At 33.5% G+C, this 24,396-nt stretch overlaps 1 protein-coding gene across 5 annotated transcripts in view; it reads left to right on the top strand.

Moving 5' to 3' along the window:
- LOC106715079 overlaps nt 1-24,396 on the top strand; it is a 31,186-nt gene extending 6,790 nt beyond the window's left edge. For 2 of the 5 annotated variants that reach the window (XM_014508294.2, XM_014508293.2), the window contains exons 3-6: nt 9,347-9,512; nt 19,063-19,164; nt 22,325-22,390; nt 24,174-24,396. In XM_014508294.2, the coding sequence (XP_014363780.2) occupies nt 9,347-9,512; nt 19,063-19,164; nt 22,325-22,390; nt 24,174-24,220 (381 nt within the window). In that variant the 3' untranslated portion in view covers nt 24,221-24,396. The remainder of the gene's footprint in view (nt 1-9,346; nt 9,513-19,062; nt 19,165-22,324; nt 22,391-24,173) is intronic. The other 3 variants (XM_014508295.2, XM_014508296.2, XM_014508297.2) reach the window with 3 other exon arrangements.

A 24,396-nucleotide genomic window follows, 5' to 3' on the forward strand; every position in this document is an offset into this window, starting at 1 on the left:
TATCAGTAAGAAGCATAGCTTAAAAAGTTGGAAATATTTTGTTTCATAAATTACATAACTATGTTTTCGGATTCATCTTTTTCCCATAAATTTCGAGGAACAAATTCATTTGTGTTAATTGACTAGAGGAGATATTGAAATAGTACCAAACAAGCACGATACAAAAAGTAATTAATATTGACATTGACCAAATCTATTGTTAAATATCGAGTGAACTTACAAAGCGATTGATACAAATCAATAAAACTTAAAAACAATTTATATTAAATTATATTTGTTATCGATCGAATTTTTACAGTCGTTCAAAGTTTGGGGGCCAAATCTCGACCTTCATACTTTCAGCATTTGCTGTCAATTTTGTAATTAAATGTAACGACAGTAAAATTGCTTCAATATATATTTTAACTCTTTGAATTGCGTCATTTGTGGCAATTGACAAGTCCCATAATTATGCGACCTTCTCTCAAGTAACAACGACTTCATTTGTTCGTAGAAAACGTATGTTTTATAGTTGCCACTTATATGAGAAATCTGTCATGTTTAAAATTTGTTAAACATGTATATTACTTATTGTGAAATATATACGTAAAATACTTTTCTAGTTTATAGCTTTAAACTCATTTTATAATAATAATATTGCCAACTAGATGTTTTTACATATGTCAACTGGGATATATCGTGATATAAACATGTTAAGGCGATAACTTCATATTATGTCAGCTTGGAATAGAAGTTGCCAGTCATACGACCGACTATGACTTCCGAATATGTTTATCTGTTACATAACATATGAGTTCTTTTAATTAATTCAATAAATGTTTGGATGGATGGATGGATGTTTGTTATAAGGTATCTCCAGAACGGCTCATCGGATCTAGATGAAATTTGGCATAGATTGAGAATATAGTCTGGAAGAACACATGTACAAATGTCTAAAGTATACTTAATTAAAGTCGTGTGTATGATAATATTATATTTTTTTTACTAAATAATTAAGATAAAAAGGTTTTATTTAATATTGGTGAAAGCTACGTTATAAAAATAATTAAACTATTTTATGTTTTATTTATACTTTATATCTGAAATTAAAGTATAAATAAATATATTTAATTGGTTTATATAAATAGGTTTTATATCATTTATATATTTACTATTAACCTGTAAATATATTTTTACGTTTAAGTGTAAATATTATTGTAAATGCGAAAATTTAGGTTAGGTTAGGGGGTGTTAGTATGAAGGTATCTCCAGAACGGTTCCATGAATCTGGATCTCCATGGATGTAGAACATAATATAGAAGAACAGATAGACTACTTGTTAATTTTTTTTTAATTCCACGCGGACGAAGTCATGGCCAAAAGCTAGTATTGTGATATTTTTATAAGTTGGATTGTATAAGAACCTTATGTTCAAGGAAAGGTGTTTTAAGTTATCTGGATGTTTTCTCATACAATGAAGAAATATATGATTGACTGTGTATAAATTATACAAGATTGAAGTGAAATAGTGAAGGAAATCCCACGTAAAAAGTACGTTGGTTGTAATTACTTTCAATTATAAATATTGCACCAGATAGTTAAACTGTAAGGTATTATGCAAAACTTTTAACAGTCACAGTAGATTGAATATAGATTATGAAGGAAACTTAGACCGTAAGTGACAACATAAGAAATAAAGTAAATAAAATTGTAAAACAATATCTATCTTAAAGGCCGGCAACGCATCTGCAATTCTTCTAGTGTTGCGGATGTCCATGGGCGTCGATGATCATTTTGGTGGTCCCTCCGCTCGTTTGCCCCCTTCTCTAATAAAAAAAATACAGACTGAAGTTGTATGAAATAAATTTTGCTCAGTATGATTTTTTTATATCATAAGGTGGTAAACGAGCAAGCGGTCACTTGAGTCTACTTGAATAGCGAAGCGATGTTCGATAAACATGAATCTATCCTTGAACAAGTTACCTTTGAATGAAATAGGATATGTTTGTTGGTATAATTTACATATAAAACAAGTACAAGTAAACACATTGAATGCCGAAGTTAATTATCGATGGTAAAAATATTTTTTGCATGTTGTAAACAGAATGAAAACGATGCAAAATTTCCGTATTTATTAAATATTTTTGATATTATTTTTTTAATTCATCGAGATGTAAAAAATATTCTGTTTATTTTCAACTTCAACTTTTACAAAATAAAGTCAACTAATAAATTAACGTCTAAATTCACGAACATAATTTATGAGTTTATTATTTTTTCTAATTAAAAAAATACAATAAAAATGTAAATAACTTATATAACGTAGCGAGTTGAATTTTAGAAGTAGATTGATAACTGTGATTTGAAAAGGTCGCATTGTTTAAATATTTACTGAAGAATCTACGCTGTTTATTTATTATATAATTGAATGGAAATATCTTCTGCAATCGAAAACAGAAACTAATGCAGATATTAAGCTAACTAATAAACATCCTACATATTTGTAGAAAGCATTTCGCTGATTATTTATTCTTTGGTAAACATCATTTCGAAATTTTAAATACTCGGTTAAGAAACATAAGTAGGACGTAGTTTATGTTTAAAAGGGTACCTAATGTACGTGATAGAAATATCCCGCAAGGTCCTGACTATTTGGTTCACGTCTGCGCTCGCCGCAGCGAAACCCAATCAAGTGTAAACGCACTTTGTTGCGACATTGTGATGCAATGCCGACCGCCGCTATTGTGTTTGTTTCCAACCGCTTGTAATGTTAATAGCATTATTCCAGCGCTTTAACGCGTACTCAGTTTCACAGTTATACTCAGTGTCTATTTTGCAAATATTAGTTAAAACAAAAACATTTATTTAAGTACTAACTGTTGATAATATTACATGTACGGCAATATTGTATATTATTGCACTTAAAATCAAATATTAGGTCCTTACATATGAAATTGGCGTTTTGTATGGGAGGTACAAAAAGTCGAATATTTTTTAATATAATATATTTAATTAATCAAAGTATGAACCATTATTTTCTATGCACTTTTGCCATCTCATAGGTAGATCATTGATCCCTTTACTATAAAAACCAGTCGGACGGGAATCAATAAAATCTTTGAAGGCGATTTGGACTGCCCCATCGGAGTTGAATTTTTTCCCTTGCAAGAAGTTATCCAAATTTCGAAAAAAATGGTAATCTGTTGGAGCAAGGTCCGGGGAGTACGGAGGATGTCTTAGAATTTCCAATTGAAGCTCTTCTAATTTAGTAGCCGTCTGTTGCGCAGTGTGTGGTCTAGCGTTGTCGTGAAGCAGCAGTGGCGTGGAGCGATTGACCAGCCTAGGTTGTTTAGCCGCTAGCTTTTCCATCATGGTTTGCAATTGCTGACAATAGACATCAGCCGTAATAGTCTGGCCAGATTTGAGAAAACTGTAATGAACAATACTGGCACTAGTACACCAAACGCTTACAAGTAACTTTTTTGGGGTTAATTTTCGCTTGGGGCAGGATTTGTCTGGCTGGCCAGGATCCAACCATTGCGCTGAGCGCTTCCGATTATCGTAAAGAACCCATTTTTCATCACAGGTAATGATTCGGTTTAAAATACCTTCATTATTGTGCCGGTTTAGTAATGTAACGCAACAGTCGACGCGCGTTTGCCGGTTTGCTTCAGTCAATTCGTGAGGTACCCACCTTTCAAGCTTTTTAATCTTCCCAATTTGCTTCAAGTGAATTAAAACAGTTTTATCACTAACATCGCAGCCTGCAGCTAACTCGGACGTGGTTTGCGATGGATCCGCTTCCACAATAGCCTTCAACTCTTCATTATCAACTTGAGTCTCAGGCCGTCCACGGGGCTTGTTCTGCAGATCGAAATTTCCAGAACGAAAACGTTGGAACCAAAAACGAACTGTGTTTTCTTTTGCAACACGACCGCCATACACATCATTCACCCTTCGAGTCGTTTCCGCAGCACTAGTGCCACGGCGGAACTCGTACTCGTCAATAATGCGATATTTTAAGTTTTCCATTTTGTAAAATGAGTGACGCAAACAGAAAAAAAAACAGAAGAAAAAAAACAAATGAATGACGGTCATCGAACCACAAATACATGAGTCTATAGCTGTACAAATTTGAATTTGGAATTCCTTACCAAAGAGGAGAAATTCGTGATTAAAGTAGCCAGTACGAAAAACGCCAATTTCATATGTAAGGACCTAATATATATCGAATTCGTCGATTAATTTAGTTTAGGATCAGAAACTGTTATCAAATATTAATGAATTATGTTACAGTCGAGGACTTGGGAATATCATGATTTTTTAAAACAATTGCACACGTAACATGTACACAGTATTCATTAAATGTAAATTATATTACATTTATGTATATTTCCAGCATACTCAAGGATGAAATAGATCGTGCGGTGTGCGAATTGAATACTTAAAGTATTTGTTAAGTTACGGTCATTTCGCTATGAACGCGACACATATCTGTTGCAATCGTCCTTGTCAAGGATTGTCTGTTGCGAAAAGATGATCATTAAATGAATGACTAATTGTTCACCTTGTCTTATGACGGTGTATGAATCTGACGTATGTAATTAACAATAGATCATTGTATGTTTAGATTGCATTTGTATTAATAAATATTGTAGTCTCTCTTTTGTCAAAGACAAAAAAGGGACGGCATATGTATTGATGAAAGTGTGCAAAGGAGTTTTGGAGTTATGCGTGTATGTGCCTATTAAGGTGTTGTCCTTTCTAAGCACGTTCCATTGTCTACACAATCCAGTTATGAATGTTTACGTGCTATTTGCTAAAAATATTTATTTGCATGTCTTCGTACATTTTGTTCTGGTAATTTGGTGGTCGTATAAATATCCAAAGGTCAATTAATTTTGATTAAGTGACTATTCGAAAGCTATATCTAAGTTATTAAAGTTATAGTAATTTATTTAAGTTAGATATCATCATCATCATGTCATTAGATGTAGTTTTTTTAGATGTGCTGGGTTTTAATATTTCGCAGTATTACAATGGTTACATTTAATTTTGAATTTAAATAAAGTAGCAAATATTTATATGACAAACTGCCAAATAACATTTATGTTTTAAAAAAAGTATTACTTAGCAATAATCAGCGTTTAATATACTGTGTAGCTATTAGTGGGCTAATACTTGTAAAGTGGAAGTAAATCAATTTGTTAAACGTAGGAAAATTATGTGGTCTCGACTCTAAGCAATAAATAAAGGTAGTTTATCTAATGAAACCTCTTTAAGTAATACATCATACTAGCAGTCGCCTGAGACTACGTTAATGCATAAAAATGTAGCTATCCCCCCGCTATCTTCCAGTCAAAGTCCCGTCAAAATCGGTCGTGCGTTCTGGTGATTATCCAAAACTAATGCGGCCTTGCGGACAGACATACAGATTACGCACTACGCTTAAGCTACGCAAATACATCTTGTGAACGAAATGTATATATTTTTTCGATAAGACATACGTTCATTTCAATTTTATTAATATGTGTAGATAATATCATGTTAAAACTATTTACTAAAATAGTTTATTCAACGGTATTTTTAAATGTGTACACAGTTTAACATTTCAATTAACAAACATAAACTGTACGTCTGTTGCAATTAGTACGGCTTATGGAAAATAGTTTATTAAATTATACGTAAATTAAAATGACGAAAGTTCCAATTTAACTCGCTGTAAAGTAAGTGTTAACTGAGCGATTACATCAAACTAAAACACTATACCTAGGAAGTTGTAAATGGTCTGTTGCACCATTTTACTAAATCAAATCATGGAATTAACAGTAACGGGTTACTTCGTATTCGTAATTAAAGTATACCTCAAACCATAATCAATTTGAACAGTAACAGACCCCGCAATAACATCTGTTGCATGAATGGCTCGTAGGTTGAAAACCAGGAACATACTGAAGACAGGCGTGAAGTGGAAGTAATTCCGCGTTTCGTCTGATGAGTCGTCGATTAAAGATAGGTTACATATCTATAATCGCGAATGTCTATGGGCAGCGGTTGCTATTTCGGGGAATTCAGCTTGCTGGTTTGTCACCTAATAATATAAAAAAAACATATAATTAAAATGAAAAAGAAATATATACTTTATTAATATATACATACTTTAAGCGAAATGAATGAACACCTTGGTGTTCCCGCTGCTCGTTTGCCCCCTTCTCTTATAAAAAATAGAAATTATTTTAATATACTTAAGCGGTGACAGTTTACTTGGCAAAATTTCCAATATAGTGACTATTTGACGATCTGCTTTAATACTACTTTTAAATATATATATTTGTTTAAAGTATTAAAACATTATTAAAATGTCCTTTCAAAGTTATTAAAAGATCACCAATGATACCTTAAAAGGTTTTTTTCTTATTTCTATATTCCAAGTTTGTATTTAAATAATTGAGAATCTATTTTTACTCCTGAAATGTATAGATTAAGCGAAAATATATACTTGTTAAATGGAAGTAATGGCATTAAATATTAATTCCCGTTGCACTGATAAAATAATTTATACGAACTATTAAAAGATTGTACTTTTATTCGATGATGTAGAACAATAAAAATCTTACTAATATTCTAAATGCGAAAGTTTATATGTACGGATGGACGTTTGTTTGAAGATATCTTCTGAACGGCTCAAAGGATCTTGATGAAATTTGGCAGTGTTGTAGAACATATTCTGAAAGAACACATAGGTTACTTATTATTTCTTTTAATTCCGTGTAGAAGGAGCAACGGGCGATAGCTAGTTTATTAAATAAGACTTAATTTATAGTAATTTAAATTACTTAGAATAACACTAAATATTATCTTGTCCTAAGCTATACATTTATACAGGTGTGATTAGTATTGCACTAAGTAAAATATCCACAAGCAATGGAATTTCGAAACGTATCTCACAATTTATGTAACAAATAACTTAGGTCCACAAGGAAGTGGAGAAACCGGCCCTAGCCTAGCATTGATGAAACTGAGCTTGATACAAAATTATGTAGGTGTAGTTATTAAGCGTCGGTAGCCCAGTGGTTAAGCACTAGACTTTTTATTTGTAGGTCCTAGCTCTGACAATATCATAACATTTTCTGATTTAATTGATTCAATATATAGAGTTACTACGATTCCGCCAAAGGTTCGTTGTCTTTGAACGTTGACATGAGTGTCGTTTACAATGGTATAGAAAAAACATAAGACAATAGCTATTGAATCGACAAGTTACGGAACAAATCAAAACTAAATAACACTGTACGAAACTAGTAATCTTTTATTGGGATAACTCTTATAGTTATAATAATAAAAATCGTTTATTTAGGCAACAAAAGTATGGTTGAATTACAAAGTAATAGTACGCCTGGTTCCTAAACTAGTTTCGAGACCCGAGTTAATGACCTATATTAAGTTTGTTGTCTACAGGAATAATATACCTATAGGGTTATTTATAGAGTTATATATTTAACCAACTAATCTGTCTTGAAACATTTACCTTTGTCTCACTTTACCTTAAATTGTCTTAACTAATTACTCTTTGAACCGTTAAAAAGCAGTTAGTTAACTTTCAGTTAGTCGTACTTATAATATCACTGGGTAGACACTAGCAGCAACAACATCTGTTGCACGAATTGACCAGTTCGCCTGGTGCGATACTACGTTCACACAGAAGACTGGCGTAAATTGGATGCAGTTCTGCGTCTCTTCTGATGAATGTACGTGCTGGAGGCTTACCTTTCGTCTTTCCTTTCCCTCTCTTTTCTTATAAGAAAAGGACGGGTTTTACGGTCGGAGGAGGGAGCATAAAGAGAGGGAAAAAATATTTTCTTCCTGTGCGTTCCCTTCTCCGTCGATTAAAGGTAGACAACGCATTAAAGGTAGACATCGGATGTCGATGGGCAGCGGTCGCTTCGCTATTTCGGCGAATTTAGTTGACCGCTTGCTCATTTGCTAAATTTTAATATAAATAAAAAAGGATGACATGTGATTCTAGTTCCTATAAAATATTAGCTCCTCAGCAGATAAAATAGCAATTTAAGATTTGTGCAATCGCTATCCTTTTTGGTGCCTCTGTTTACCCTATAAAAATCGGAATTCGGAAATCGGAGTAGTGTTTCAAATAGAGTATTTCATTCCTACATATAAGTGCAGATTGTAATTGCATTTTACTTCGTGCAAAATGTTGCACACGTCGCTAACCGGCAGTGTAGTGACCGTATATCAGAGTTCACAAGTAGCCCGCCTTCGCGCAGCCTCGCTTGAGGTCACACATCAAGTTCAGGCGCTTGTTTTGATTCTAAACCAGTCTGCGCGATATGTGTCGGTTCGCACGCGTGCGTGATTACGTAATACATTAACATGTTTCCGCGATTTCCCTCTCAAGTTGTAAAGGTAAAGCTAATTGGCACAGAAAAATGCGCTATCGTATGTTTTTATGTACTATTTACTAGTTTATTTCCACGACGTCGTTAAGTATTTTAAGTGACATCAAATCTTTTAAGGTTTAATCTTTCTGGTTATTGTGCCGATTGTTAACTAAAAATAATAATGACTTAGGTCTTCAAATACTTTGACAAATGCGTACATGCATATTATATTTAATGTACATGTTTCTAAAGACATAGATGTGAATTTTGCCATAATCCAAATTTGTTAACCGATTTCATACGAAATTTTATTGTTTAGATCCCTTTATTTGTGTAGTTTTAAATTACAAATATGTCGACAGGGATACCCATTTCTGAGCAAAAAATAACCTGAGTGGAGTCAGTAGATAAAATTAAAACTAAATCTTTTTATAAACTGATTTGGCTGACTTGTTCGACTATTGTTATCGTAGTAGAAAGGTTTAATAGTATCCGGGTGTTAAATCGAGCTTGTATTTGCAACCGGTCTGGAAATAAACTAACTGACGGCTATGTTGCGCTATCGTCTCGATAGAATTCCAAATTACGACCACTCCATCTTAATGATTACTATTCCACAAATAATTATGAATAATTTTTAGACAAACGTACTCTACTTTGTAAAATATTTATAAAATCTTATTTAACTATCATGCCAATAATGATAATCATACTAATATTATAAATGCGAGTGTTTAGGGATGGATGGATGGATGGATGTTTGTTTGTTTGAACAATGGCTCAACAGATCTCAACAAAATTTGGCAAGATGTAGGACATTGTCTGGAAGAACAGGATAGGATACTTATTTTTTTTTATTTCCACAGCTAGTTATTGCATACAAATAATTTCAATACCGAATGTTAAATACGAACTTCTTTGAAAATATATTTCGAATATTAGTATAACATAATTTCCTTTGTACACAGGTACTATTACTCGCGTGTGTCGCAATAAGCATGGCGCAGTACAACCATTTCGGGGGCGGCTTCTCTGACGGGTACTTCAGCACGAGCTTCGGCGTGCCCGGCTACAGCGGGCTGTCGGCTGCAGCGGGCAGAGACCCTAGAGCTAACACAGGTATACAACGAAGAGGTAAACACGATTTTGTTTAAAAAAAAACTTACTGATTTCGGGGAAGAAACGTGTGTCGAATAAAGTTCGTAAAAGGAGCTCACATACATAAAAAACCCACAAACATACTTAAAAACATTACCCTCCTCAGACACCATACCTTATTTAGAATTGCTAGATCCTAATTAACTCGAATAAGTCAAAGCCTATTAGTATTATACAAATAACTGAAGAATCTCCTACGTTATTACGTTATAAGTAACTTTAAAGTATGTTATAAGACTGTTTTTGTAAGGAAATTTGTAATCAATGTTACGATATTCCTAAATCAGCTCAGTTTTTGTGCGTCGAAAGACAAAAACTGTAAATGAGACGGAAAGTAAACCACAAAACGATTAGCCGTTGACGACATTTGCAGGACAAAAAGAATAATAGTTAAGCATAATGCGTAATAAAGAATCATTTTAGAGAGCATGTGTTTTTTAATATTTTTAATTATTATGAATTTTATATATTATATTATATATATTATATTATTTATTATATTGTAAGATATTTGATGCAAAAGTATTTTAAAAGAATTAAACTAACAGCGAAACAGTGAATTTAACTCTACTTCATAATATAAACCTCCTCGCTGTAGTATAAACTTTAACCGAACGTAAGTAAACAAAAATGTCAGACGTTCCGCAATGACGGATGGAAAGAGACTGCCTCGAGCAGCAGCGCAAGCTTCCTTATAAAACCTTTTTTTTGTGTGGCTACCCTCAACAGTCCTAACACGGCTTCTCCTGACATGAGACCGTCCTCGGGCTCGTTCTTCCAGCATCTTCAACACTGGAATTCGTCTGTAACAATGGCATAGAGTCTTTCGATACCAGCTCATTGGCAGGCGCTATGCGGGCGCGCTGCTCGTCGTCAGGCGCTGCACTGGCGCGCTGCTCGGCAACAGGTGCTGCATTGGCGTGCTGCTCGCGACAGGTGCTGCACTGGCGCGCTGCTCGCGACAGGTGCTGCACTGGCGCGCTGCTCGCGACAGGTGCTGCACTGGCGCGCTGCTCGTCGACAGGCGCTGCACTGGCGCGCTGCTCGCGACAGGCGCTGCACTGGCGCGCTGCTCGCGACAGGTGCTGCACTGGCGCGCTGCTCGGCGACAGGCGCTGCACTGGCGCGCTGCTCGTCGACAGGCGCTGCACTGGCGCGCTGATTGTAGACAGGCACCGCTCAGGCGCGCTGATTGTAGACAGGCACCGCTCAGGCGCGCTGATTGTAGACAGGCGCCGCTGTGGCGCGCTGCTTGTAAGACAGGCGCGGCTGTGGCGCGCTGCTTGTAGACAGGCGCGGCTGTGGCGCGCTGCTTGTAGACAGGCGCGGCTGTGGCGCGCTGCTTGTAGACAGGCACCGCTGAGGCGCGCTGATTGCAGACATGCACCGCTGAGGCGCAGTGCACAAGACAGCTACACAGTAGGACACAAGATCCGACCAAATCCGCATCTATATCGTTAATGGTGTCCTCGGTTAGTTGATCATAACTCTTTATGGTTTCAAAACATTCGACACATGATCATGTGAGCTATGACATCAGTGGAAGCCCGCAGTATCCCAGTTACTGAACGTCCCGCAGTCCGTTCAATACCTTAATTCACAAGACCATGTAGGGCAAGCGTCCCGCAGTCCGTTGCCGATAGGAGCGTCCCGCAGTCCGTCCTCTACATGATATTAATGGCAGCCCGCAGTATGCCAGATGCTGAACGTCCCGCAGTCCGTTCAATACTTTACTTCATAAGACCATGTAGGGCAAGCGTCCCGCAGTCCGTTACCGATAGGAGCGTCCCGCAGTCCGTCCTCTACATGATATTAATGGCAACCCGCAGTTTGTCAGTCCAGAAGATACCCTAGAGGCATCACCTGATACAGAGCGTCTCACATTCCGTTCACAATCTCACTTCTGCAGTTGGGTATCCCGCAGTCTACGCAACGCAAAGCATCTCGACAATACATGGACAAAGCAAACTGAACTAATAAAGGGCATCAATGACTATTACGACATAATGACATACGTCTGACTCAGGTAATGGCTTAACACGCTCAGCGCTACCGACTAGCCTTACAAGTTCACTTTAAAATGAAAAAAATCATGTTGGCTTGTAACGTGTTAAATCTTGCCACGACTCGGCTTTACCTGACCCTCACTAATAAACTGATCGAGGTATTCAATTTCAGTCTTTAGTAAAGAACACATATTTAAATTAATTGAAAAGTCTGATGTTGACTTATTTGGCATCAAAACTTGAAATATAAAAATATTGGTTCGATCTTACCGCAGTACAAATTGAATAGATCGCGTCCACAATCCTGTCTGCTGTGAAATACACAGACAGCGCGTGAGCCTCACTACTCACATATTCCCATGCAGAATAAACGGATTGGTCCACGCTACCCATGTTTCGCGAACACTGGTACGACTTTGATATCGACTCAACTTGCTACGATTACAACAATTATCACGGTAACGATCTGACATTTTTCTCTTTGCATTTATTTTCACGAAAATGCAAACACAAAAACAGAGTGAGCAAAGTGGATAGAATCACGTGGATCCTATCCCACTTCTGATGTAAGATATTTGATGCAAAAGTATTTTAAAAGAATTAAACTAACAGCGAAACAGTGAATTTAACTCTACTTCATAATATAAACCTCCTCGCTGTAGTATAAACTTTAACCGAACGTAAGTAAACAAAAATGTCAGACGTTCCGCAATGACGGATGGAAAGAGACTGCCTCGAGCAGCAGCGCAAGCTTCCTTATAAAACCTTTTTTTTGTGTGGCTACCCTCAACAGTCCTAACAATATTATGAATATTATCCAATCTACTTAGTGCGTAGTAAAAAAATGGGTGATAGTTTTTATCTCATCTCTGCTTATTAAAACAATACATAAATTATCATACTTGAATATTAATAAATGGTGTCGAACTGTACTGCGCCTGTTTCTATGTAGAGTATTCCGGGTTCAAATATTGTTCCGTGACTAATATGCAATTACCACGAAACAATAGATTGTGGGTCATTGAAGGTCAAGAAAGCATTTTCATGTTACCAACTCTGTCAGATTGTACGATACTTATCTGTGCTCGCGGTCAGCTGACAGCAATTCAAAATACATTAAACGAATATTAGTATTTTCATTGTCGTATTACCGACGTATGCAATTTGTTCAGAAATGTAACTCAAATGTTACCGATACTTTGACATAAGTGCATTTTTAAAGATACATGATTGATACAAAGGAAATCTAATAGATTAGTCAGGATCGATTCAAAAATTAAGTACTAAAAAATAAAAACATAGAACCGGTCTAGTCTGTACCGACACCGGATGAAGTATACGTGATTGTAGCCGTTTTTATTTTGCTACTAGAATTCTCTCTCAGAGCTATCTATTAAGAATCTGTCGAAGGCGAACGTTAATACATATTAGTCATCCTGTATGAGAAATACATTTGACAGACACTTTCATCTGTACCTGATACTGAATTTAAAGTGTTTTTAACTTTAATTTAAAGATCTGTTGTGAAAAAAAAAACATTGATTCATATAAAAGCTGTATGAAAATCGATTTTCTCTTTAAATATCAAACTATGTCCACTGTAAAGTAATTAATTTAATGAATAAGCGACAAGTTAGAATTGATGTGCCAAGTGTAAATATCTATTCTTAGAGCGCTGCTTTTACATAATTGAATGCAAATTGATCTAACTCGTGGTATATTTACACAGAAAAGGTAAACCGCTATAATTAAAATCATTCATAAGGAATCAATATTTATTTTGTTTGGATCATTTTAATTGTTTATTTTAGAAGAAACTGTTAATTTATTTACTCATTATTATTTTAATGGCTATGGAAAATTATAGCATATCATAAAAATAACATAAAGTCTATTTTCAGTCTTCTTTGCCATTCCACCCTTTTCTAATAGGGAAAGGATGGGAAGAGTAAGTGAATTCGATGCAGAAGGTGATGTGTAGGGAGAGAAAATATTATTTTTTTATGCGTCTCCTCCTCCGTTGACTAAATATCTAAATATATTTTGCCATTTCAGCATTTTGTAATAAAAAAAAAGAAAATGAATCAGACTATGATCGTGAAAATATAATAAAGCTGCATTGTATGCTTTGGTAGGATTTTTTTATTATTAGGTCCTTACATATGAAATTGGCGTTTTGTATGGGAGGAACAAAAAGTCGAATATTTTTTAATCTAATATATTTAATTAATCAAAGTATGAACCATTATTTTCTATGCACTTTTGCCATCTCATAGGTAGTTCATTGATCCCTTTACTAAAAAAACCAGTCGGACGGGAATCAATAAAATCTTTGAAGGCGATTTGGACTGCCCCATCGGAGTTGAATTTTTTCCCTTGCAAGAAGTTATCCAAATTTCCAAAAAAATGGTAATCTGTTGGAGCAAGGTCCGTGGAGTACGGAGGATGTCTTAGACTTTCCAATTGAAGCTCTTCTAATTTAGTAGCCGTCTGTTGCGCAGTGTGTGGTCTAGCGTTGTCGTGAAGCAGCAGTGGCGTGGAGCGATTGACCAGCCTAGGTTGTTTAGCCGCTAGCTTTTCCATCATGGTTTGTAATTGCTGACAATAGACATCAGCCGTAATAGTCTGGCCAGATTTGAGAAAACTGTAATGAACAATACCGGCACTAGTCCACCAAACGCTTACAAGTAACTTTTTTGGGGTTAATTTTCGCTTGGAGCAGGATTTGGCTGGCTGGCCAGGATCCAACCATTGCGCTGAGCGCTTTCGATTATCGTAAAGAACCCATTTTTCATCACAGGTAATGATTCGGTTTAAAATACCTTCATTATTGTGCCGGTTTAGTAATGTAACGCAACAGTCGACGCGCGTTTGCCGGTTTGCTTCAGTCAATTCGTGAGGTCCCACCTTTCAAGCTTTTTAATCTTCCCAATTTGCTTAAAGTGAATTAAAACAGTTTTATCACTAACATCGCAGCCTGCAGCTAACTCGGACGTGGTTTGCGATGGATCCGCTTCCACAATAGCCTTCAACTCTTCATTATCAACTTGAGTCTCAGGCCGTCCACGGGGCTTGTTCTGCAGGTCGAAATTTCCAGAACGAAAACGTTGGAACCAAAAACGAACTGTGTTTTCTTTTGCAACACGACCGCCATACACATCATTCACCCTTCGAGTCGTTTCCGCAGCACTAGTGCCACGGCGGAACTCGTACTCGTAAATAATGCGATATTTTAAGTTTTCCATTTTGTAAAATGAGTGACGCAAACAGAAAAAAACAGAAGAAAAAAAAACAAACAATGACGGTCATCGAACCACAAATACATGAGTCTATAGCTGTACAAATTTGAATTTTAAATTCCTTACCAAAGAGGAGAAATTCGTGATTAAAGTGGCCAGTACGAAAAACGCCAATTTCATATGTAAGGACCTAATATTTTAAATTGAAAATATTTTCGATTGAAATATTTTTTTTATTATTATTTAATTTGACAGTCAACTGATAAATATGTTAACAATTCGTAACTCAATATTTATGCTAAATGTATCTGACAAATTCAAACATGTGGGAGAATGTAGCGTTTAGAATAGATATTGTCGTGATTAAAATCTGTCGCATGGTTTTCATCATAGTTTAACATAAATCCACGTTCAGTGACACGAACACGCAACAAACTGATGTCAACTTTGCAATGGTTTACAAAACGTACGCAAACTTGACATACTCGTAAGTTACAAATACCGTACCATGTCGTTAACTGAAATACATTAAGACTGTCCCTGCTATTTGTACAAGTCTAGATTCGCGTTTGTTTTGGTTCTACAAATTTATTGGTTACTTTATGTAAAATGTACAACTCTAGGCTGAATTGTACATGTTCAAACATTTTAGCAAGTTATGCAAAATGCGTTTATAATTTTGAATTTTCTACAAGTCTAATTTTCAGTAAAGAACTGTTAAATAACTTTTGAAATTGCAAATATGATTAAGATCCCATAATTTTACGTTAATTTGAATACAAGCACTCGTCATTTGCTATTTAAGACCAAAAAGAGTTTAAACAGTGAAATGCGATATTCTTTTTTTGTTACTAACATTTTTGATACTATAAAAGGATAACTTAACATTATTAAAACCTAAACAAATACTTATAGCCTAACCAACCATATAAAAAACCTGCGCGTTTCAATCGGCATCTTTATTAAATAAATTTCCAATGTGTACAAAGGAATTTAATTATTTTTTTTTCGTATTATGGCAAGCATTTTTATATTTCTGGTCAGGAATACTTCTTGCCTTTTATGATTTTGTAATAAAATATATTTTAAAATCATAATGACCTTATTTGTGTTCAATAAGTATAAAATTATTACGATAAATATCAATAAAATTTGCACAACCTTCATTACACGGTTAATATCTGATTTTTACGCCCTTTTTGACGTGATAACGAGTGTATTGCAATACATATTTTTTTTTTAATTTGTGCCATCCGCAAGCAACGTGTACAATTACAGCTTAAAACATAAGTTTCACAACTTGTTCGAAAGATAAAATCTCGCGATAACAATGAGACTGGCTGTTTTAATTGGTAGTAAGTGGATGTTGTGTTACAATGCACTAGGAGTGATGGTGGCATGTTAAAATAAAGCGATAACGAAACGATTACGGCACGTCTAGAAAGAGTAATTTATGGGGAATGCAAATTAAATAAAATATGTTGTACCGCATGCCTTATTTTAGTCCTCTTTCCCTTCCCACCCTTATCCTAAAAGCATCCCCCTTCTCCGTCGATTGAAGGTAGACAACGCATCTGTAATTGCGGATATCTATAGGCAGTTATCGATTCGCTATTTCGGCTAATTCAGGTGGCCGTTTACTTTGTTGCCACCTTTTGATATAAAAATTAATAATATGAAATATTTTTCGCAGAACAAATGCTTTTTAGAACAAAATTCTTTTCACTAATATACTTATTTGCTTAATCAAAGTAACAAGATGGAAAATTGTTTTTAAATAAAGACCGCGAATAAATTATCAAGGTTATAGTATAGGGTTACAGAGGAATTATAAATTCTTGTAAGGTAATAATAATTTGCTCAAATCGTCTCATTTCCATATCTTGTGCTTACTGAATGACTAACAATATAATAGTACTAAATCTCTTTGTTGATTACTGATTTGGAGATTCCTGGTCGTATTGTATAAAATGTACTCAAATGCCTTACGTTATTCGGTCTATTTCGCGCCGTTTCAATGTCACGTCGCTTGCGCAACACGTGTGTAACTCCCGTCACGCTAACACGCCGATTATTCTCGCCTCGGTAACACGCTGTTTATAATAATTAGTTGATTCACTCCTTGCATCATAAATGATTTATAATGTAAACTGATGAAAATACTATAAAATAAAATTAAGATTATTATTTGTAAATATTTGACACTCGCGTTGTTGAATTCTTTAATTAAAATTATTACGATATTTATTTAAAAAAATTAATTTTACAGAGATGACAATTTCATAAGATGCCTTCTTATAACATAAAAAAGCAAATTAAATTAAAAATTTAAACTACAATTGATTGTTAACGTTAAAGGATGCTTTCGGACATAAAAATATTAATGTATTACGTGAATTAACATCACTGAGACTTCTAAAATAGAAAAATTATAGTTTTTTTTTCTAAATTTTAAGAACCTTTAGTAAACCTTCACTTCATAGTAAAAACAAAGGAAAAGCATATTAATTTTAATGTACATTTGTTATTTCAAAAGTAACGCAATATAAGATTAATTTTTGTAGGCATTCCTTACATTAAGAACAATCAGTTGATGCAATACATTGTTATTACGACAGAACATTAAATAAGTAATTATTACAATTCGATTGTACTGATATCGTTTAAGGTTTGATTAATTTCGTTTCTATATTATTAAAATATAAATTATAATTGCACAATTTTTATTGGATATCGTTTGTACGCCTTGAACAATGTTTCATTATGGTATGTTTAGAATATCCTTGAAATACAAAACAAACGTATTATTTGGTCACAGTTTTGAACTTGGTATATAATTTTAGATTCGTATTGGATTGTTATGTACTTGACAAAGGTTGACGAAAGTCGTTCTTAATAAGGTGCCGCTTTTATTTAACTGTTGTTAGATGTAATTAGAGATAATTTGGAATGTAAACCGCAAATCCGCTTAATCGTCGACCAAGCAATATGATATATGCACGTCAAACCGCATTTTGAAATAATAGATCATTTGTCGGTTCATTATATTGTTATCGACTTACTTGTAAATTCTTCTGTGTTGTGTTAAAGTCTGACCTTTACTTACGTTTGAAGTACTGGAACTTTTGACCTATTTTATTGTAAATTAAAAAGTTTTCTTCTTTACTCTTCTTAATCCTTTTATGTTTATACGTACTTGCAATGAAAGCTGTTGCGATCGTCTATTATGAGGTGACCTTAGTGTATTTCTAAATGCAACAATCTAGAGTTTAATTTTGTTTGTTTTTAAAGTAAAGAATATTTTGTTATTCAAGGAACTCAATACACAACACTTTTAAATACTCATTGGTAATTAATAACTGCTCATTTACGGTATCAAATAATTTTACACTGACCTTCTTTATATTTACATCTTGACTTTTAAAAAGGTAAATGTAATATACAAATTTACGATGGTACGATCACTTCATTCCTGTTTGTTAAGACGAATGATACAATTTAATTCAAAACCGTGTAATATCAAGGTCAAGGATTTGGCAATAAAGTTATGAATTATGGCTCGATTTGTGTTGAATAATGACAAAATAATACGTACGTAATGTTAATGCGAAATCTGTATGTACAGACAAAAAAGAGCCTTGCGTATCTTAAAACGGAACAATTTTAAAGATTGTTTTATAATCAAAAACTATTGTAACATTTTATTAAATTTTTGTTCAATATTTTGTTGCTTCATCAATCTAACTAAACAAGAATAAATTAAAAGTTTTATTCAAATATTTGACGTTATATTGTTTAAATTAAACAGCCATGATATTTTAGCCTAATATAGTTCATTAGCCTTCTACCTTCCAACATATTCGTAAATATACCAGACTAGCTGTAGCCCGCGACTCCGTCGGCGCGGATTAAAAAAAAATCTTAATAAGATGCCTATGTGTTCCTCCAGACTATGTTCTACATCTGTGAAAAATGTGTTACCAGTGGTAAATTTTTTTCATGCTAGGAATAAAAAACACTGTATAAGCCTTCCGTTTCTGCAAACATTTTGCAACGGTTTCGCAACTTTTCCGCAACTGTTTCAAAATTGTCGGTTTGGTATTTTAATTATTTGACATTGTTAAAATAATATTTATTAAGACATGGTTATATCATTTATAACAGAGTTGAGGCCATCATTTGTGTAATGCTGAACGTATGCCTCCTCCATTAATCGTCACAAACAACGATTTTTGAAAATATTGATCACATTTTTTAATTAAATTTTTTTGTAATTTCCAGGTCCAGTCCTGTTCCCCCCCTCGCCCCCAACAGGCCCCCTACAATCGAGCGGCGTTGTCCCCGGCGCGTCCGGCTACGGATTCGTACCTCCCGGCTCTTCAGGTAAACACTACGGTCGATAGATACCCCCTAGTCAAATTGTAGTTAGCACTAATTGTACATAATAGACCATCTTACCCTTTTCTGTTAACCTTTAACTGTATACTATTCGTCTAATTTTATTTTAACTTAACGAATAATAGTCAAATTCTTTATTTATAGATTTAACATTAGCCTTTAAATCTGGGGCATTACATTGTATTAATAGGAACAATAACTTATTTAATACATATTTTTATAATTGTATAAATATTTATTTATGAATGGATTCAACAGAATGTAGTTTATTATATCTTTTAATTACCTTTCTGCAGGGTTTTTAATTGATTTCAACATTTCTCTGTTAAAATTTTTAATACAATTACTTTGTTGTTTTTTTTTTAAGAATAGTATACGGTTGAAGTTTTTTCTTGTTTAAGAAACAGCATGCCTTATATAATGCATGATTTGTGAATATTGCACGAAAAAAAATATCCGCTGAAACTCTTTTGACATGTATTAGCAAATTATTAGCACTTTTATTTGTTTCATTTTTTAATTGAATTTAATTCTCCTTTGGTTGTATTTTTTACTATGAGTTCTACTGTCGTAATACCTACTTTAAGTTTGCCACCTCTCTTATTCTATTAGGAAAAAATAGACGGCAATAATGTTCTTACGTAAAATTCACGTTTACATATAATGTGTAGTTACAATTATTTTCTTTTTCTTCTTCTGTTATTTAATTTTTGTTATTTTATTTCTAATGTTGTGAATGCAGTTGTAAATAGCCAAATGTAAATATTTATTATTTTAAAATAAATAATAAGAATTTTCCACTGTTTTATTAGAATTCCTGATGCTTTTGGCTGATCCCTTATAATCCTGCTGAAATGTCTTGTACGCTCTATCACTATGCATGTTAAATGGATGTTTCTAATATGCACTTTGGTGTTAAATTTAAGTTTAATATTGTTTCAAATATTTTTAATTTTAACATTATTATGATTGTTTTAATAATATTTAAGTTAGTATTAATTTAATTATCTTAAGAGTTAAAAAAAAATAGATGAAAAATAGGTTATCTGTAAAACAACAGTTTGGTTCTGAATTTTTATTTGATTGTATTTTTAAATAGTTCAAGTGGAGTTCCCAAAGGATATTGAATGAAAAAAAAAATTAAAAACTAAAAAATTGTGACATTCCTTTTATGTAAAAGCGAATAAATTAACGCTAAATATAATCCCACATGAATCAAAATTCGATAAAAAAAATAATCGTAAAACATAATTTATGTATTACAGTCACTTTGTCAATATCATTGACGAAATATGTTGTAGTCAAAGTAATAAACAGTCATGACTACGACTTGGTGGGGTTCGAATGATTCATAGAAGCCCTAAGGTCAATTTGGTTGATTATTCCTTAGACATTACTGTCTGTTCCGGCATGAGTTTGTATAGAAATGGATCGGGTGACCTTGAAACTGCCGGATTGAATGATAGTTTTAAGTCAGTCTTTTATCTCTTGCATTTATTTATATAACTTTTTACATTGTGAATAGGCCGTCGTGATTTTATTACAGCGAAATTAGTTCCTAAATAGTAATAGTAATTGAATTTTAATTGTAAAATTATAGATGGTAATTAGTCAGTACAGATATTAATCTGATTATTAAGTATATGGTCTTCGAAATATGAGGTTGTGAGTCTTAATCCACTGTTCCAATCAGCCATGAAAAATCTCGCAAAACAAAGTTTAAAGTATGTTGGTGTAGTAAACAAATATAAAACAAATATCTACTATCGAATAGCAAAACAAAACACATCTCTTTAAATTGTTTTCATAGACCTAAGCCCTTAAAACAATTTGATGCAAACAAAAATATATTCCAACCGACATTCAATTATTCATGACGGTCGGTTATAATTGTGTTTAACAAAATTTCACAATGACTCCGTATACTTTCGACGTTCAATGCTAACTCATTCGGCCGAACATTCAATTTGAGCGCTCTCTTAATCTAGCGGGCCCTTCGCAGTACGGTCAAACGCATTTTAATTATGAAATTGACATATCAGTCTACCCGCGGCCATTGCTGCCCTCCGCACATTATATGATTTAATAAAAGAGTTTGTACTTACAAAATTAATTGGCGACCCTCAACAGGCCCGTCGCTACCGTTTCTAGTCCGGCTTTTTCATATTTATCTAATGCATATTTATTCGTTTGTTATAAAATCGAGGGAGTGCTCTCATGTGTGACGCAAACATTTCATTAAACGTTTCAAATTTTGCGCATTTCAAAATTAAATATTTTGATAAAACTACAACTTCAGTTTTTAATTGTTAAATAAACTCTCGAAAACTGATAACTTTATTTTTCTACTTACTGTGAGAATATAAAGTAGTCTTTAACATGTAATCTAGCGCTGAGCAAATTACTTTAATCACACAAAGATTCATAACGTTTGTAAATACCTATGTATTAAATGCATATTATGACCAAAAGTGAACTCACGCACGTTTCCCAGGGGAATGGGTGAATATTTATTATGCAACTTTTTCGCTTCATTCACAAATTTCCGCAGTTCTATTAAGGCTAGTTGTTTTATCGAAGTGTATATTCCACCAGGTAGTAAAATTAGATAAAAGCATATTCTTTAGTGTACATTTTGTAAAATATTTTTGTATGATTTACCACTACTCGGTATCCTTACATTTTTCCTAGTTTAGTCTTTTAACGAGATATTATGGTTATGTTGTATTCCTCATACTTACTTATTATTTTATCTCTCCTTTTATATATAAAGAATGACAATATAGATGTTTTTCCGGCCTATATACTTTAAAATACGGTTAAGGAAAACATCGTGATGTAAGCTTCATATATCAGCGAAAAAATGCAAAGATATGTCTGATGTCAACCACCAATCTCACTCGTAATTTGGCAGGCTCCGAGCCCGCTCAGTGGGGATATATGTACTAATATAAATATGGCCAAGCAAAATTCTTCTACTTAATCCTGGTCAATTCGTCGGCAGAATTAATTCATATTTTTATTTTGTCTTAAGTTCTGTTAATATTAGTTTCCTTTCTTATGATACTTGTATATAGTGTAAATTTAAATATTTCGATAGATTACTTCGTTATTAATTTTGCTGTATTTTTATTCGTACTTTTAGTCATGATAGCTGAGTTAATGGGTGGACCGAATTTATTCCTGCAGACCATAGATCAGTTCCAATATGGTAAGTGGTAAGGATTTTTACAGAAAGTTATGCACGGTGAATTATAATAACGCAAAATATAGTTTATTCGACTTTGACTGATTTTGGTAGATTTTCTTTGTATTTTTAGCGTTTTTAATATTTTTATTAAGATTTTTTTTAAGTCTCTTATGGTCTGTATAACATTACCAAATGAAACATCAAGCTTAAAGATTTATTTTTAAAATATTATACGATTGGACTGACACAGTCTTTGATGTTTACCGAAATTACTTATACGTCGCGTAGCAAGCAAAATATAAAAATAAAAGCTACAGCTCTTTCTTTTAAATATATGAAAGCTTTTCCTATTTTATCTCGATCGTAAGCAAGAGATAACAGGACCGTTTCACTTTTCATAATTAGGTACTACCTTAATGTAATCGGACACAAGTTGACTCAGTTTCGATTTAACAAACTAGATGGCACCACAAGCACTTTAAATCGTGAAGGCAAAATTTCTGAGTTTTGTAATTCTTAATTTAAAAATTTCTGTATGCGAAGTAAGTTTTCTTTGACAAGATTTGCTTTTTTGAGGCCATAATGGTAAGAAGGCATAAACTGTGTCTTTTTTTTAGTAGCCTAAAAAATAACATAACGCTTTTAGGAACGACATAGATCTCAAAAGAAAGATAGCTTCCGAGGGAATATTTGCGCATTAACATACGCAGTTTAGATAGTGCGCCTTAAACATTGGTAGAAACAAGGATGTCTTTTCGTGGCAAAAAGGACATGTCAGTTTAGGAAATAACTTTTTTATTCCTTTTCATATATAGCTCGTTGCAAGTTCTTTTATTTAGCGTAATTTAAGGTTTAAAGAATTTTTAAATGTATCTTATAAATAAACTAGTGAAATACATAAAATTTAGTGAATTTATTTCACAATGGGTTTGATTACGTCACGCTTGTAGCACTCGTGTAGTATCCCGCGTAGCAGTGCTACGGAAGCAAGGCGTCGCGCCGTAGCGGCGCCCGGCCGGAAGCCGCCTGAAGGGTTGTGCCGTCACAAATCAAGTTATGAGAAACGCCACAAAAGGAAACTTTGTGCATTTCCGACCCGGCGAGCGTGAAATCCGACACAAGTGCGCTGACAACTGATCGTATTCCCCCAAAACTTATACAAACAATACCAACGAGTTCAGATTTTTAAATGTTTTTAAATAATAATTAAACAAAAAATAACTATTGTATTATGATTATGTAATTTATGTAATTTTTTATATTGAATTGTTTTAACGGTATCATAGTATTTAAAATGTATTGATTATTATTAATACACTTCTATTAATTATTGTTTATTCTTAATATTAAATATTTTAATGTATTAAATAATAAATCCATATAAATTGTTATCTAAATACATATCACAGGTTTATGGTAATAATTGGTTTTTTACCCTCATATTCATTTTTTATCTGCGGATAATATTATTTTCATATTAGCTATAAAATAATTCTGATTGTATTTTAAACTATCACAATAAATAATTTAAATCATAGCGTTTAACTCTGTGTATGCGTAAGGCTTGTATAAAAACAGTCTGATAAGATCTTGATCAGATTACGACTGTCGCATACTTCGTCATAACTTAAAAAAGGAACCTAACCTAAAATTACAAATTACAAGCATATGCATACAAAGAATCGTACTTTAATTCCGGTAAAATGTTTTTTTTTTATGTCAAATTAGTGTTATACAATTTTATTCATCACTTTTATTTCAATTTTCTTTTGTTTTTAATAATAACATTTTTTAATAATTGCAGGTCCCGCGCTGCCAAGATATTACTACAGAGGATTCTTTCTTAGATAGGAAATACAATGGCCTATATGACTAAATTAATTCCAAGTACCTTAAACTTTTCTCTTATAATTCTATCAATATTAATATAATTTTGTAATTAAAATTAATGTGTAAAAAATAATATGTAAATAGGCAGTCATGAAACTGTGATATTTGTGAACAGATGCTTCATATATTTAACTTGT

The sequence above is a fragment of the Papilio machaon genome, chromosome 7 (genome assembly GCF_912999745.1).
Source record: "Papilio machaon chromosome 7, ilPapMach1.1, whole genome shotgun sequence".
Lineage (NCBI taxonomy): Eukaryota > Metazoa > Arthropoda > Insecta > Lepidoptera > Papilionidae > Papilio > Papilio machaon.